Raw genomic sequence first — 17,957 nt, 5'->3', positions numbered from 1 at the left:
TGAGCATGTGACCGTCTAGCAACTTCTAGAGATCACAAGGCCAAACATGTGCCTGGAAGGGAAACATAATAGAATTATTATAGTAGTAACTACTACTGCCTCACATGCCTAGCCTTGTGAGAGTGTTAACCCTGGCACACACAGCCTGCAGTTACCAGGGCTGACATGCAGGGCAAGGGGAAATGTTAGCAGGGTGCTACAAGTTATCCGCAGTCTAATTGGAGAATGAGTAAAAGACATGATGAATGAAAGAGCATACTGCTGGTCAGGATTTCCTGCAAGCACAGCATGGCTAACTCATTTATCCACTGTACTTGTTCTTGCCATTGATGTGAATCTATCAGCTGCATCACAGCCTCGGGCGTAGGTGACAAGGTGCCTGACACATTGCACTTTTGACAGGCACAATAACGTCAGCACAGATTGGCTATGGGCGAGTGGAGCAGTATAAATAGAGATAACCTTTACCGATGTCACCAGTAACTTGAAATCTGAAGCTGCACAGCCCATCTGTGTTTCTCTACCAATTTTCATTATTCATTATTCACCCAGAGCTATGGAGAACCAGTCAACCATGGAAGACATGAATGGAAGCTACGTCAATGGAGAAACCAATGGTACATATTTAAGCAGCTACAACAGTGTTACAACTGACATGAAGAAGGCTTTAAAGCAGCAAAAGCTAAACCAATACAAGAAGGACTTACGTGAACAGGAGAAGCTGCCAGTTTTGGAGATGGCATACACCACTATCCTCAGAGAGCTAGGAGAGAATCCAGACAGAGAAGGGCTGCTCAAGACCCCAAGCAGAGCTGCAAAAGCCATGCAGTTCTTCACCAAAGGAAATCAAGAAACCATCTATGGTGAGTCTTTGCAGCAGTTTATTTCAGATGTGAATGTTTGCTGACCATGCACATGTGGTTTAAATATCTATTGGGGTAACTTTGTTGAAGACATCCCTTATCTAACATACCGGCACTAGAATCACTCGATTGCACATTTAAATCAACCTAGTGTTTCTTTATGATGCACTTGAACTGCACATGCACATGTAGGATGCAACAAGTGAACAGCAAGTGACATGAATTTCAGATAAATGGCCTGTAGTTTGTAGATTTTAATAGTTACCTGTTTTTAAGTGTGAGCTCTGAATTAATATATAAGGCCCCTGGAGTGGGCAGAGGATTAAACAGGGCCCTGGGATGGCAGCGTAAAACCCCAAAACAGTTTTGGTAAAATGTTAGCGTCATCATTTTGGAAATGTAACCATCTTCCAATTTTCATGGAAAATACTAGAAAGAGCTTTCTTTCAATGTGTACAGAAACAGTTATATAAAAAAAAACACAGCAACATAACACATCTACTACATTTCTAACAGTTCTTTTATCATTTAATAACAGCATTTTTGTTTTAGAAAATTGCATTGACCAATATTTTATTTGCCCCCAAATAAAATAGCTTTACATTAATATTTCCCCAAACAGAAAACTATCGAATCCACTAAAATATTTCATCCTTTTGTATTCATACCCAGATCATGGTTGATGGCACTGAATGGTGCAGCTGAGAGAAGCTTGCAAACCAGACTCTGTCACTTTGTGGTTAGCAAAAAAAAGAGGATGCCAAGCTTACCAACAAATATACTGCAGCTGGAAAGGCAGGATCCAAATACTTTAGGCAGAATAGAAACATTATTCGCTGCAGTAAAACAGACAGAAAAACGTATCCTCTCCTTAGTTGGGCAATTTTTTTTTTCAATTTAAATGTGTGTTAAGATATTTCTTATACTGTACAGTATTTCACAAAATTCTCTTCTTTTTCACCATTTCTTTTAAGCTACAGTATACCTTAGTGCAACAGTGCGCAAACTGGGGGGCACTAGATTTTCTGGGGGGATGGAGGGGGCACGGCAGCTATAGAGGTCCCGCGCTCTTCCCTCAGGCATTTAAATAAAATACCGGGGGACCGCGCGAGGCCTTTATAATACACTTCCCTTCCAGCAACGCGTCGTCCTGGTAACACGGCGTCAAATGACGGCGCGGGGTCATGTTACCATGGCGACGTGATGTCAAATGACCCCGCACGTTATATGATGCCGGTGTCGAGCGGGGGTGTTGGGAGGGGGTGGGGGACGAGGGGCCGAGAAGAGCAGGCAGGGGTGCGCACAGGGAAAAATTTGCGCACCCCTGCCTTAGTGCAAGGTCCAGAAGAAATGTAGTACATCACTTAGAAAGAAAGTCTATGAGGTTTTGAATGCTCAGTACACTAAATGTAATGTATGAAGAACTGTAATGTTGGTCACCTAAAATGTACCACAACCAACAATACATCTAGTGCAGGGGTAGCCAACTCCACTCTTCAATAGCTGCCAACAGGTCAGGTTTTCAGGATATCCCCGCTTCAGCATAGGTGGCTCAATCAGTGGACTGCTCCACTTGTGCTGAAGCAGGGATATCCTGAAAACCTGATCTGGTAGCCCTTGATGACTGGAGTTTGCCACCACTGATAGTATATTGTATCTAAACATTCTACAAAATCATTTTCAACCCAGTTTGTTATACTTGATTTTCATTTATTGCCAGGCATGAAGACTCCGGTAGATATTAGGGTCATTTAACCTTTTCACTGCCAGAGGGGGCTTTTAAGCATTGATCGTTATAGCTATACAGAACCATATTTTATTATATGTGGGACAACATAGCTTTCAGATCTTCTGAGATCATTACACTGTAAAAAGCATTTCTGAATTCCATATTTTGTCTATCAGATTAATTTTGTGAACACAAATACTAGGTTATAACCAATAAAATACCAGTAACTAGAGATGTGTGAATGTTTCACTGACAGTCACGAACAAGGTCAAATTTACCCCTTTTTCCCCCCCACTAACAATTTGACATAAATTGTAAACATTTCCCCCCCCCCAAAAAAAAATATTCCTCAAGCATTAATTGTCATTTGCAGGTCGCATGACCCTTTATAGATGCTGGCTTTTTGTAAAATTGTGAGCAATGTGGCCATTCGCAAAACTTTGTGAAAATGCAAAAATTACGAGAAATTCATCAAAAGTTTTAGGAGGCACAATGCAGAGTATATGAGTACTTCAGCATTAGGTGATACCTCTTTTAATTGGACTAACAATTGATATTATAAGACAAGCTTTCGAGAGTTCTCTCTCTTCCTCAGGTCAGCAATTCTGATTTACACAGATGTCAAAAAACAAAACAAGATAATTTAAGAAGGGAGATGTGGATAATTAATTGCAAAGGCACACTGGAATACATTCACACAACTCTAGCAATAACTATGAAATAATGTTTGTAATTGCAGTACAATTTTGGATTTTCTAATGATTTACACTATTGCCTTGTGCACCATTTACAATACATGTCACACACACAAATATACAATAGTATTTAAGTAGCCCTAATGTATAAGAAATCATATTTACTTAAACTTTCTGCTGCACAGGTGTGTATAGTACATTATACATTTACATTAACTGCATCCATATGTCTCCCACCATGCCAAGATGCACACTCTTTAACTTCATGAATTTCCCTTCACTCAGTGCATATTTACCCTGTGTTCTTGTTATGCAGAAGTATTAGTATGGTCAGAGCTGCCAGCCTGAGCCCATGGTCAGCAAAAGGGTACATCTGTCACTGAGTGCGGGGTTAATGCTTGTTGCTCTGTGTTTTGGTGTCTTCCCAATATATATTTGGCATTGAAAGAGGCCACCAAGGAAGTGTTACTTCATTGTGATGAATAAACTGTGCCTTTCTTTTAGATATACTCAACAATGCAATATTTGATGAAAACCACGATGAAATCGTGATTGTAAAGGATATTGACATGTTTTCCCTATGTGAACATCACCTGGTACCCTTTTTTGGCAAGGTATGTGGAAACATTAAAAAAAAAAAAAAAAAAAAAAAAAGAGAGAGAGAGAGAGAGAGAGAACACAATGTAATTGGTGCTCAGCTAAAGAGAAAATACAGTACAGGGCATTATAATACACAATAAGTGCAACAAACAAAATCAGACAATAGGAAAGGAAATATCTGCCCTGAGAACTTAGATTGTAAGTGGTATGTTGTGGGACTTACAGAGAGCGCAGTTGTGGGAATATGTGCAGTAGACGGCAATGCTTGGCCATAATGGTTGGTAGGAGCGACTGTGGGTGTGAGACAGTAGCCATGAGTTCAGGCTATTGGAATACTTAATTTAAGAGGTGAGTGTGAAAGTTTGACGTAAAGATGGGCAGAGAAGGTTCTTGGATTATACAGAGTGTGAGGGTGTTCCACAGGTAAGGGTCAGTGAGGGGAAAAAGGTTTAAGGCGAAAGAGCAGTAGAGGTGAAAGAGGTGGAAAGGAGACAATAATGAATAGAGCGCAGGAGATGAGCAGGGGACATAAAGATATTTAGGGAGAAGCAGATGAGTGGAGAGCCTTGAGGGTAAGGAGGAGAATTTGTAGGTGATCCTAAATTAGATGGGAAGCCAGGAGAGTAATTTAAGGAGATGAGCAGAGAGTATTTTGGGATAAATATAAATTATTCGAGCAGCAGAATTTTGTATAGATTGCATAAAAGAAAGTTGTGAGGCAGGGAGGCCTGTTAGCAGTAAATTCCAATAATCTAGACAGGAGAGGATAAGGGCATGGATTACAATTTTAGCAGTAGATTGACAGAGTAAAGGGTGGATCTTGGCAATAATATAGAGGAAGAAGCAACAATTTTAGCCATGCCGTGAATGTGAATGGAGAAGGAAAGGGAGGAGTCAAATGTCACTCCTAGGCAATGTGCTTTGGTGACAGGATGGATGGTAGTACCGTTTACCGTGTTGAAAAAAGGGGATAGGGTTAGGTGGAAATATGAGTCCAGTTTTAGACATATGGCGGCAGAGCACCATCCACGGGGATATAGCCAGGAGGCAATCAGAGACCTGGGACTGGATTGCTGGTGTGAGGGTAGGGGTGGATAGATGTATCTGCGTATCATCTGCATAGAAATGATACCCAAGGCCAAAATAGTTGATGAGGTCACAAAGTGATAGTGTGTAGAGAGAGAGAGAAAATGAGAGGCCCCAGAACAGAGCCCTGGGGTCAGACCAACAGACAGATCAACAGGAGACAAAAATATGTTAGCAACAGGGACCGAACATGTGCAATGCCAGAGGTATGATAAGCATCAGGATAGAGCTTTGTTGTGGATACCAAGACAGTTTATAATATAAAGAGAGTGATCAGGAGTATCGAAGGCAGCAGAAACCGAGTAGGAAAAGTAGGGAAAATGACCATGGGATTTTGCTTCATATTGATCATTCGCTACTTTAATGAGAACAGTTTCTGTTAAGTGAGCTGAATGAAAGCTAGATTGTAAAGGTTCCAGGAGGGCATGGGAATTAAGAAAGTTGATCATACGGGAGAACACGAGATGTTCTTACAGTTTGGAAGCAAGACAGGAGGCATACAGAGTGCTAGCTAGTAAAATACATACGGTCTAGTGTTTTTGTGAATAGGTGTAACCACTGCATGCTTAAAGGAGATGGGGTAGGTGCCAGGGGATAGGGAGGAATTTAAGATATGGATGAGTGGGGACTAAGACAGGAGTAATAGTTCTGGTAAGGTGGGAAGAAATGGGATCAAGAGAGCATGTGGTAGAGGGAGAAGAGAAAATCGGCTTAGAAATGTTCAACTCTGTAACAGGAGAAAAGGAGTTGAATGGAAGAAGGGTTAGGTAGAAGCAGAGAGGATGGGGATGGGACAGAAGGAATTTCATTGTGGATAGCAGCCACCTTGTCTTTAAAGTGGTCGGAAAAGGCTTATGGAGAAGTGAAGGAAGCATGGGAAGTGGCAGGAGAAGGTTGGAGAGGGAGTGAAAAACAGAGAAAAGATGGCGTGGATATATAGATAGATATACATATACTGTACATATGTAATTAGTAACTGTGTGTATATGTCTATCATTGTTTCTTTATACTTACAGGTACACATTGGCTATTTACCAAACAAGAAAGTTGTTGGATTGAGCAAGCTGGCCAGGTGAGAAAAGTTGACTTGTATTGAACACAACGCCACAGTGGGAACATTCTTGTATTGTACAGTGTAAGATGGGCGAGGAGGGAGTAAAATATGATTATATTTCACCTTTAACTTTTGGAATTCAACCATAATAGAATCCACTCCCTTAATACTATAAACTTGCTCTGGATTTCTGCTTCATATTATCAATCATTATTTGTATATTCTCTGGGCAGAAGTATATTTGATTTAATTTGAAGCCTATCATTGAACCTATTACTTGACAACCTTTAAGCCTACTAGATAAAGACGCAAAGGACCCTTTTCCTTAAGTTTATAACCCATAAATCATTTTGAAAAGTCAATATGTAATAGCATTGTTTTTGAATGGACATATGTTAATATTAAGACAGTTTATTTTGTGGCTTTTGAATGGAAAAAAAATCAACAATCAACAGATTAACAGGAAGGCCATGATGTACTAAACGTGCTACGCTCTAGTGCAACTAACAGTATGCTAACACCTTCCTCCATTTAGATAATGTGAACCATAAGGTTTGAAACTCAAATAACAGGTATCAAAACTGGATATGGGCTTTAACTGCCATTGACTAGAATGGCAGTCAATGCCAATCAAGCCCCGATACCAGTTATTGGAGATTTGTAACCCCCCCGCATAGTTTCCTAGATAAAACCATATAAATATCACAATTATCATATTATTATAGGTAGATGGATAGATAAATAGAGACCTTGATATATTTTGTTAGCAAGATATCTCACTGTAACATTTCTTTCAGAATTGTTGAAATCTTCAGTCGAAGGTTACAAGGTATGTATGGCCAATTAAATATACAATGTTGTGAATAGTCTACATGATAAATATACGGTCAAATGCACAATTCTGTAGTATATATATACTACAATATATATATAAAACACAAATGTTCAGGGCACTCAAATGGGTAAAGGTAGGACAAATAACTTATCTTGTTAATCAGGGTGCTTGCAGTGCAGCCAGGATCACCATCCAGCGACAAAAATAGATAGAACAGAAATCCAAGAAATCCGCAGAACTCGCTCGTGGTTGTCAAAAATAGAAAAGTTTTAATACATCAAAGCCATGTTTCTTGTATTTACCCCTGATGCTTGTTTGATGTGTACACACACACACACACACACACACACACACACACACACACACACACACACACACACACACACACACACACACACACACACACACACACACACACACACACACACACGTATATATATAGCTATATATTGTTGCCATAGACTCATGTTTGTAGAATGTCCGATATGAGGCTAGTTCTATATACCAGATCACTCTATGTCTTCTCCATACTCAAGTAAGCTCTAAATTACCATTTCAGGGGTTATGTGGAAACTGGGTCCAAAACGCTCAAAAAGTCTACAAAGCTGTTTCGGGAATAGAAAAAAAATATTTTTAAGAAATTATTTACACAGATTCCCAACAAGCTCTGAGAAACCCCAACCATTACCACATAATATATATATATATATATATATGCATATAAGTGTAAAAAAGAGTGCTAGTGGGCGTGGCTAAATGTATACAACAAAAAACAAAAATGCCCAAAGCTACTTCCAATGTGACAAAAATACACAGTGCAATACCTATATATAGGGTCATTTAGTTTAACCCTTTGACCAAAGCAACTTAAGCCTGCTGCCACTTACCAAGCATGACCGTAGCAGGTCCTAACACTCACCTGGGTAGTGCCCCCCCCCCCCCAAGGTTTAAGCTTGCCCCACCCCACTTTCCAAGTTGGCAGGTCAGTTTCATTTTGCCAGGTTACGACAGATCCAATGTGATAATTCTACCTGTAATTATACAGGTAAATAAGAATTTTTAACCCAGGTGAGTGTTAGGTCCTGCTACAGTCATGCCTTTTAAGTGGCAGCAGGCTTAAGACGCTTTGGCCAAAGGGTTAAACTAAATTACCCTTTTTACAAGAGATATATAGGTATTTGACTGTGTATTTTTGTCACATTGGAAGTAGCTTTGGGCATCTTTGTTTTTTGTTGTAAGAAATTATTTAGAAATATTTGTTTATATTTTTTTTGTCCAAAGAAAGTCACAAACAACAAAAAGAAACCGTAACCTACCTTTATAAATGTTTATATTTTGTTGAGTTCTGCAGTTTTCTTCTGAAGTCAGAGAAATACGAATGCAGTTTATTTTGGGGGATGAGGGGGGAGTCCCATCATTGTGACTTTATAAATACTGCATGCTCAGAGTCACAGGTGCATTCTTTCCAGTTAGGTACCAGCTGTGAGTCCATAATAAAAGCTGGATATAACATAGATTGTACAATATTTCTTGCTCTGCAGTTGGAGTTAGGTCAAGAAACTTTTAACAAAAAGTACAAAACAAAATCGTAAAATGTATCCAATGAGCCTTTGGCCCATATTTACTGGTTTCCATAAGACACTTGCATTAGATATCTTTAGAATAGCACTGCTTAGTGAATAGGGCCTTTATTTTTGGTAAATTTGGTAAATATAATAGAATTTGATAACAATATCATTGTTTATTCCTAACGGATACCAAAATAATAAACCATGATGTTATAAGTTAAAATAATGAAAATATGTGTGTGTCAAGGGCGTAGCTATAGCACGGGGCCCGTGCTCTTGGGGAGCCCGCCCAGGGTTGCTGACGGGGGGGAGCCGAGAAATTTGGCCCAGCAGTCTAGACATCCAGAGAAGTTAGGGCCCACTTCCTCCTACAGTCCCCTTAGGCAGGATCGGGAGCTGCAAGGGGGGAGGAGGGGGGTTTGCAGAGAGAGCAGGCAGCAGAGGCTGGGGGCGGAACTGAGGCAGAGAACTGCAGAGCTCTACCCGCTCCTGCTCTCTGTGACATCAGGGGGAGGAGTTATGTGCTGCTGTGGGAAGCTATGCTGTGTGTTTGTGCCAGTTTGCTGTGTGTTTGTTTCAGTCTGTCAGTGTGCTTCAATATGCTATGTTTGTGTGTAAATTTGTCATTTACAGTTAGCACACTGAGAGCTATTTGTGCCTCTGTGTCTGTCAGTAAAATAGTTTGTGTCATTCTTCACACAATTTTCTATAGTTAACTGTATTATAAGAAGAAGTTACTGTACCCCAGTGTTTCTCAACCACTTGTGTGGGTGGTGAAGATTATTATAGTGTGCGTGTAGGTGGTTATTCTAATTTGTGTATGGAGGTGGGGGGTACGGTATTGTAGAGGGGGAATTGTATGTGTGTGGCCAGGGGTTGGAGGGTAGGATTGAGGGAGCTGGATTGAGTGTGGAGTGGGTGTGTGGTTACTGAGTGATAGCCGGTTTTGCGAAGTGTGAGAGGATAAAAGGGGGTAGGGAGGGGGAGAGAAATATATGAGGAGAGAGGGATGAATAGAGCAGAGTGAGGAGGTGTAAAAGTAGGGGGGGGCTCGCAGGGCCGCCAACACATGGGGGGGAGGGGGCGGAAGGCCGAAGGGAACTCCTGAATCTACAAAATATGTTCACTCATAATGGCGCCCTGAATTTTTTTTACCCGGGTATGTCTAGCTACCCCACTGATGTGTGCATAAAAATTTACAATATTTTTCATATGCAGTGTAAAAAAAAAAAAACAGACACACCAAATGGTACAATAAATGTCTTTACTAACACAACGTTTCAAGGCTCCATTGGGAAGCCGAAATGTTGAGCTAGTAGACACATTTATTGTACCATTTGGAGTGCCTGCTTGATTTTCCCTTCTACATAGTACAGTTTAGTACGTTAGCAGTAGCACCCGCTCCAATCTTTAGGATCATTGCGACTCCATAATTTATATATATATATATATATATATATATATATATATATATATATATATATATATATATATATAAAACCCCATGAAAATTGTCCATTTAAAAACAACAACATTGTAATGAGTAATCCAAATGTTCATTTGCAGTTCAAGAACGGCTCACTAAACAGATTGCATTAGGAATTGCCGAGGCTCTGCAACCAATGGGAGTAGCTGTTGTCATAGAAGCTTCGTAAGTAACCTATTATAGTGCTTTAAGTTGGCGATAACATTTTGCATCATTAAAACATATTAAAGCACAATATTTTTATGGAATTATATACACAATGAACTTTTAATTCTGCCCCATTTGCATTCTAGCGATTTGTGATTATACGAAATTCACAGTAGTTATTATCGTAATTTCCTCCATTATCGTTAAACACCTGCATGCAGATAGCCAGCTTTGCTAGCATAGTTGGTAATGAAATAATAATAAATCATTACACTATCCTCTAGCAGCAAAGTGATTTAAGCCCTTTGATACCAGACAGGCTATCAATACATTGGAAATGAATAACATGAAGGCCCTAAAGGCACCAAAGGGGTTAACGTGAAACATAACCTCCCAACACTAAACACAACATATTAAAAATAATATTTTGCAATATTAAATCCTTAGATGACCTTGCCCAGCTTGCCTGTGGGGGGCTATCAATGTATAATATAATAATAAAAAAATGACATATATATTTTATCACAATCCAAGTTGCCTAGTGTAATCCATTATGTATAAAGTGGCCATTATACACCAAATTAACATAGGCCTAATGCCAGCCTGGGGTAGGTAATAAAAATCTGTGGTATGTTTTGGCCAACATGGCAGGGTGTCAGAGTTTAGTGGATAAAATGTGAATAAGTAATTGTGCGATCATTAGCATGCTCATCACCATGTGCTGTGTTAAAAATCTCACCCACATATTGCTGCAGTATAAAGCCTTTTCTCAGTTTTACCACTGGCAAGATGCCTTTAGTGAACAGGTTGATACACTGAAAAAATGCCAATAACCCGTTATTGACCATTAATTAAAATACCAACCTTTAGTGAATCTTTCCCAAAGAGAAATAGTAATGGTCGTATCTAAAGGTGATCAAAAAACAAGTTCTCCAATGTGTCAGCTTCTCGTGTTTAACAAGTATCGTACAAAAATACTTCAAATACTTATACTCTAAGTGCCTATTTTTTGTTATAAAATGTGTCAATCCTCCCGATTTAACTTGTCCCAGTGAGTAGAAAAAGTTAAACAAAAATAATGCACAGTGTCATCATTTAACATAACGAAACTGCTCCTGTACCTGCAATAATGCAATTCTGTTGAGTTTACCCTCCATGGCTTGGCTATTCTGATATTTAACTTACATGAGCAAAGCAAGAATTTAGTGCCATCTTTTAAGGACCTATTCTTATGACAGGTTTTGTGTGAGCTCTTTAAGAAATAGTGTCAGAGCCTGTGATTTGTGTTATCATATAACACTAGTAGTAACAAAGGAGGGAGAAGGAGTAGGTGGTATGATACCTTTTATTGGACAAACAAGTAGGGTCCTTCATCGGGTAACGAGGTTCGAAAGCTGGTAACATATCAACTACTGGCTGGTCCAATAAACGGTATCATACCACCTACTCCCCTCATCTTATACATGGAAGAAAAGGACCAACACGGCTACCCACCCTTCTTTGCTTGCCATATAACACTAGGTAGCAGTGCATGATATCTTACAGTAAAACAGGTGTAAGGATGTGTGTTCATTTGGTGTTTGACTCTGTTCAGTGAGAGGCCTGTGTAGTGTCTGCAACAGTGTTGCAGTGTGTCAGAGCAGAGTGAGACAGGCAGTGGCTGATGTAATAGCTGTGTGTCTGTGCAGATTAAGGCAGAGAGGCTCCATGGAGAAAATACAACTCCCATGAGCTCCTGGGCAGTCACCTGATGTAAAGAACCAATCAGAAGGCTAGGAGAACGGGAGCAGGAAAGGGAAGCGTGGGGGAGAGACCACGCTAGTCAGAGGAGATCTGGACAGAGCTGAAGGAGGTAGTGTGAGTGCAGGGGGTCAGTGACCCGCTTGCATAGGCCAGCTATCCCCTCAGGCCCATAGGAGCATCTCCTGAGTCACAGTAGGCTGCTGTACTGCAGGGACGCCCTGTAGTGGAAGTGATTTTCACCCTACTATACATTAGTTAGGGACAAAGCACAGAGTTGCGGCCGGTTGCAGTCATCTGGGACCAGACGGCTGGACACCGCGACGTCTGGAGGTCAAGGGCCGGAGGCATCGGATCCTTTGTGAAGAGGTACCAGTCACCGCCGTGACCGGAAGGTATATTGTAACAAGTGCACCAACATCGGTCATCAGGCGCTGATCCCGCCTTAGGCTAAACTCTTTAGGGACACTAGCGAGTGGCTAGAGGACTGAGCCTATACCACATAATACAATACAAGGACAATACTCTATAAGAGCGTGGCTGAGCCACTATTGTACAGGACAATATTCCCTAGAGGTATGGCCGAGCCACTATAGTATAAGGACCGTAGCAGTTATAACGGTGTTAGGTATTGCTGCCAAGACTAGCATTATAGTATAAGAATATGTTATGTGTGATGTCATATAGAGTATAAGGTATGATTGCATAGTAAAACTTGGTTGCACGCACTGTGGTGGTATGTTTCTTGCCCAGGGGAATCTTGCATAACGGGGATCCTGGGCAAGTGGAGGTGCTGCGCTAGAATAGTTATCCCAGGCTCCCAGCTAGCGGAGGCTCAGATCTCCTGGAGCCGCAGGTTGTGTACAGTGACCAGTAGTCCCTTTGGGAGGCGTCAGAAAAAGGGCTACATTTGGAGGCGCTGCTGAGAGCTTAGACCTTGGGTGCCCCATATATTTTTCTCAATTGTGCAACAAGTTTTTTTTCATCATGTTTGTGCCCTCGCAGCCCGAGGTGCGCAAGTGGGCCCAGCGGCATGAAATTCCCCTGACACGTGCTTTTGGCCTGGGACATGTTCCCGCCATCCTCTCCCTAGGCACCGTGACTGACCATGTCAGGAAACTCCCGCTCATGGACACTGCCCGAGTGCAAAATCACTATTACGACCGGGAACAGATTTGGCGCAAAATACTATATGTCACTGAACAGGACATATGCCCCAAAGCCCTGCCCTTAGTACTATTGCTACCCGAGGCTCCCGGCATACACTGTCCAATAGTGCAAGTGGATTCCACCGAGCTACTGGCTGCGTCCACACCCCACAGGGGATATCCCGGCTCGTTAGGCGCCGTCACTAGCAGCTCTGAACGCACCCCTGAGAACAGTTTGAACCCTCGATGGCCTGCAGCAATGGGCCTAGGCACTTCGTTCACCCCCTCCGCCATGAGGCCCGCATTAAGTAGAATCAGTATGTCAAGACTAGACGCCTACTCTCCAGCAGGGGGTAGCCTGCTGGATAATGCCTCTATCCCTGTGCTTGCAGAAGCCATCCACCACTCCACACAGGCCCACCAATACCGGAAGTTAAAGGCATTTTCAGGTGACAAACCCACGCCCCTGGGAGAAGTTGGATTTGAAGAGTGGCTGGATCACACGGAACAGGTACTTCCTGAATGGTCCTGCACCGATGCCATCCGGAGGCAGCGTATCATTGAATGTCTGCGACCCCCAGCGTCCCACATGGTGCACTACTATCGGGACGACCACCCGGATGCTGATGCGGCGGGCCTCATTTACTGCCTTACCAAGACCTATGGGGTCCCTGTGGATGCCTATGCCCTGATGGCCAAGTTACATGCTCTGGTTCAGAAAGAGGGAGAAATGGTGTCCGACTTCCTTAGACGTCTGCATCTGGATCTGTGGACTATGGTGAGAAAGGGGGTGGTGCCGAAGGTGGATGCCGACGGACTGCGCACCACCCAGCTACTGAGGGGGCTCCTGCCACTGCATCCGGTGTCCGTACGTGTCAGCGGCTGCCTCGTACCCGGACAAGCCTTGGCGTTTAATGACCTAACGGACCGGGTCCAAGCACATGAGACTGTGCTGCTGGGGCGTGACTTAACCCCAGGGAAGAAGGCGTCGAGTGGGAACAAGGACACCAAAAGGTCGGAAGCTAAAGCCGAGACGTCCGAGAGTGGGGACCCCGACAAGGAGGACTCGGAGGCGCCGACAGCTGCCCGGGAGCGCTCTGTGTCGGGACGAAACTCGCCACCCATGCGAGATGCTGCCTACCTCAGTCAACTCCGGTGTTATGCTTGTGGAAAGATGGGGCATCTTCGGGCACGCTGCCCCTCCCTACGGAAAACGGCATCTCGACCGGCCAAGTCCATGCTGTGTACTCCACAGGACGGCGGAGCCGTGGCCCAGCCTTCGACGAGTAATCGGATCGGACCAGCCGCCATCGTCCGGGTAGTGATTGAAGGCATCTATGCTTCTGCGTTGATGGATACGGGGTCTCAGGTGACCATAGTGTATCTGCCCTTCTAGGATCAACACTTACACCGGCTGCCGCTGTTATCTGCTGACTCTTTACGGTTGAGAGGGTTGAGTCAGGAAGATTACCCCATCGATGGAGTGGTGAAGGTACATCTGGACATTCCCCAGCTGAACACCGGTAAGCACCACCCCATGGAAGTGGAAGCCTTAGTGTTTCCAGACCCACAAGACCACCCCAGTGCCCCGATAATCATGGGAACCAACACCGACATTGTGCAATCGGTGATCCGCATGTACTTACAAGAAGCGGGCGAAGCCCCGTTGCTGGCTCTCGCTACGTGTCCGGCTCTACAAGAGGCTTGCGGTAAAATCGCGACTGAAGAGGAGCATGGAATGCTGTACAGTCAAGATTGGGGCGTGACCCAGATCCCTCCCGGGGAAGGGAGAATGATGATCGCGGCCTGCCACTATCCGGATAGACGTCCGGAGGATCAGCTATTCTCATTGGAGAGCAGGACACGGGATGATCAGCGGCTTGGCTACGAAATATTAGCTTCAGTGAAGAAATGGCCAGGGAAAATTCCGAATAGAACCTGGGTATATGTGCAGAACATCTCCCCGTACCCCATGTGCATTGATCGTCGGCAGCCTCTGGGTAGAATCTATCCCGTGATACCCGAAAAGAAGGCCGTAGAGGAACTCCCCTGCAGTAACTCCCCTGTTGGCATTTGACTTCGGCGATTCGCCGCTAATGGAGGACTGGAGAAAAAGACTGCAGACCAAGCTAGAAGAACGACGAGAGGTGTTCTCCACGAGTGATATGGATGTGGGGTGCGGTCGCAGCGCCCGCCACACCATTCGGATGAACGACACCGCCCCGTTCCGGGAGCGTTCCCGCCGCATAGCTCCCCGAGACGTGGAAGAGGTACGGAGATTACTAGCCGAAATGGAGAAAGCTGGAATCGTTCAAGGATCACGCAGTCCGTACCCATCGTGGTGGTCCGCAAGAAGAATGGGACGGTACGTCTATGCGTAGACTATAGGACACTGAACAATCGTACGGTACCTGATCAGTATACCCTCCCACGCATTGAGGACCTTCTGAACGCCTTGACGGGAAGTAAATGGTTCAGTGTACTAGATTTGAAGTAGGGATACTATCAAGTGCCCATGGATCTGGAAGACCAGGAGAGAACAGCCTTCATCTGTCTGCTAGGGTTCTACCAGTTCACCCGCATGCCACAAGGGATCTGCGGGGCCCCTGCCACCTTTCAGAGGTTAATGGAACAGACCCTGGGAGACATGAACCCGCAAGAATACTTAGTGTACTTGGATGACATTATAGTGTTCGGGAAAACGTTGGAGGAGCACGAGGAGCGGCTAATGAAGGTGTTGGATCGACTTCAGAAGGAGGGACTCAAACTGTCCCTGGATAAATGTAAATTTTGCCGCACGTCCGTGACTTACGTAGGCCACATTGTATCAGCTGAAGGGATATCCACAGACCCAGGGAAGATAGAGGCCGTAGTGAATTGGCCCAGGCCCAGTAATGTCCAAGAACTCCGATCCTTCCTGGGGTTCTGTGGCTACTACCGGCGTTTCGTGGAGGGTTACTCAAGCAAAGCTAAGTTCCTGAATAACCTTTTAAAGATCTATCCTGAGGATACGGGCAGGAAAAACATCATGGCGCAAACGCCCTTTGGAGAGAAATTGACCCCTGCTTGTGAGCAAGCATTCTTGAAACTGAAAGCCAGTCTAACGCAGGCCCCAGTACTGGCCTATGCTGATCCTGACCGCGAATAGGTGCTACACGTGGATGCCAGTTTTAGTGGACTGGGAGCAGTGTTGCACCAGAAACATGACACAGGGCTCCGCCCCGTGGCGTATGCGAGTCGAAGCTTGACCCCAAGTGAACAGAACTATCCTGTCCACAAGCTGGAGTTCCTAGCCCTCAAATGGGCAGTAGTGGACAAGTTACACAATTACTTGTATGGGGTACAGTTTGAAGTCCGGACAGACAGTAATCCAATGACATACATTAACACGTCCGCCAAATTAGATGCGACAGGTCATCGGTGGTTGGCGGCGCTGGCCAACTACCGTTTCAACCTCAAGTATAAACCAGGGCCCACCAAAGTAGGGGCCGATGCTTTGTCACGAAGACCGGGGCTCCAGCCTGTCCTGGATGAGGAGGTGTGGGAAGAAATTCCGGGGCCTGGTATACATGCTCTATGCTCCATAGCCGCAGAAGTCGACGATCAGGTCGCATTCTCGGAGCTAAGAGTAGCCGACTCATTAGGGTGTCAATCCCGTGCTGTCCCTCGGGCCTACCGAGGCTTGGAGGGAATGAACCTTACAGAAGACAAAATTATCTCCTGAAACGAGCTAATGCAGCATCAAATTCAAGACCCAGTGGTAGAATTAGCTCGCCAAACCCTGCAGCAAGGAAACCCCTCTATTCTTAAGCAAGCCCCCAGAGAATTGGTGAAACTCTTGTTGAACGAGTTTGGGAAATTCGAACTGGACAATTGCCTCCTGTATCGGGTCATACCCTACCATAATCATCCCGACCGGCGACAGCTATTCCTGCCCAAGATTCTGCGGAATATGGTCCTCAGGGCCATCTGGGTGTCGACAAAACATTCGGGTTACTTCAGGACCGATTCTACTGGCCGAAGATGAGAGAATCCGTGGAATTGCATTGCCGACAGTGTACCCGCTGCATACAGAGGAAGACTCTCCCCACTCGGGCTGCCCCCATGGCTCATTTGAAAAGCTACGGCCCCATGGATTTGGTGTGCATGGACTGCTTATGCATCGAGCCAGACTCCCGGGGCATCGGTAATGTACTAGTGATTACGGACCACTACACAAGATACGCCCAAGCATTCCCCACCAAAGATCAACGAGCGGTGACTGTGGCTAGAGTATTATGGGAAAAATACTTCATTCATTATGGATTACCGAACCGGCTACATTCGGATCAAGGCCGAGATTTCGAGACCACTCACATTAGAGAACTGCAGAAGTTGCTAAATATAGCTAAGTCACGAACGACCCCGTACCACCCAGAAGGAGATGCTATGCCTGAACGGTTCAACCGCACGCTACTTGCCATGCTGGGAACACTAACAGGCTCTCAGAAGACGGAGTGGAGCAAGCATGTGGAGACACTGGTGCATGCATATAACTGTACTCGCCACGAGTCTACCGGGTATACTCCATACTTCTTGATGTTTGGAAAGGAAGCTAGACTGCCCGTGGATGTGCGACTGCGGATATCTACCGATGGGGTATCCAACAGGACGCATTTCCGATGTACAAAGACTACAAGACAGTCTACAGCAGGCCTATAAATTGGCGGAAAAGACGGCAGCGCAGTTAAATGCAAGCAACAAAAGACGCTATGACCACAAGGTGAGGCATAAAGAGATTCGCCCGGGGGATGCTGTTCTTCTTCGTAATTTAGGCATTCCTGGGAAGCACAAATTGGCTGATCGGTGGAGAAATGGGGTGTATGAGGTAGAATCACAGATGCCTGGCCTCCCGGTGTACCGCATCAAGGATTCAGAATTGTATTCTGTCTTAGTCACACAACTCCTAGTTTGCAGATCATAGAAGTGCTGACATTTTCTTAAACCTATCAATGCATTTAAATGAA

General features: G+C 44.2%; 1 protein-coding gene across 1 annotated transcript in view; it reads left to right on the top strand.

Annotated features, from left to right (window-relative positions):
* Positions 1-405: 405 nt before the first annotated feature.
* LOC142492791 (GTP cyclohydrolase 1-like) overlaps positions 406-17,957 on the top strand; it is a 19,148-nt gene continuing 1,596 nt past the window's right edge. The window contains exons 1-5 of the mRNA XM_075595806.1: positions 406-863; positions 3,792-3,901; positions 5,990-6,045; positions 6,825-6,856; positions 9,997-10,081. Coding sequence (XP_075451921.1) covers positions 557-863; positions 3,792-3,901; positions 5,990-6,045; positions 6,825-6,856; positions 9,997-10,081 — 590 coding nt within the window. The 5' untranslated portion in view covers positions 406-556. The remainder of the gene's footprint in view (positions 864-3,791; positions 3,902-5,989; positions 6,046-6,824; positions 6,857-9,996; positions 10,082-17,957) is intronic.

Source organism: Ascaphus truei, chromosome 4 (assembly GCF_040206685.1).
Source record: "Ascaphus truei isolate aAscTru1 chromosome 4, aAscTru1.hap1, whole genome shotgun sequence".
NCBI lineage: Eukaryota > Metazoa > Chordata > Amphibia > Anura > Ascaphidae > Ascaphus > Ascaphus truei.
The sequence above is the reverse complement of the archived record's forward strand: the minus strand, read 5'-3'. Positions and strand labels throughout refer to the sequence as shown.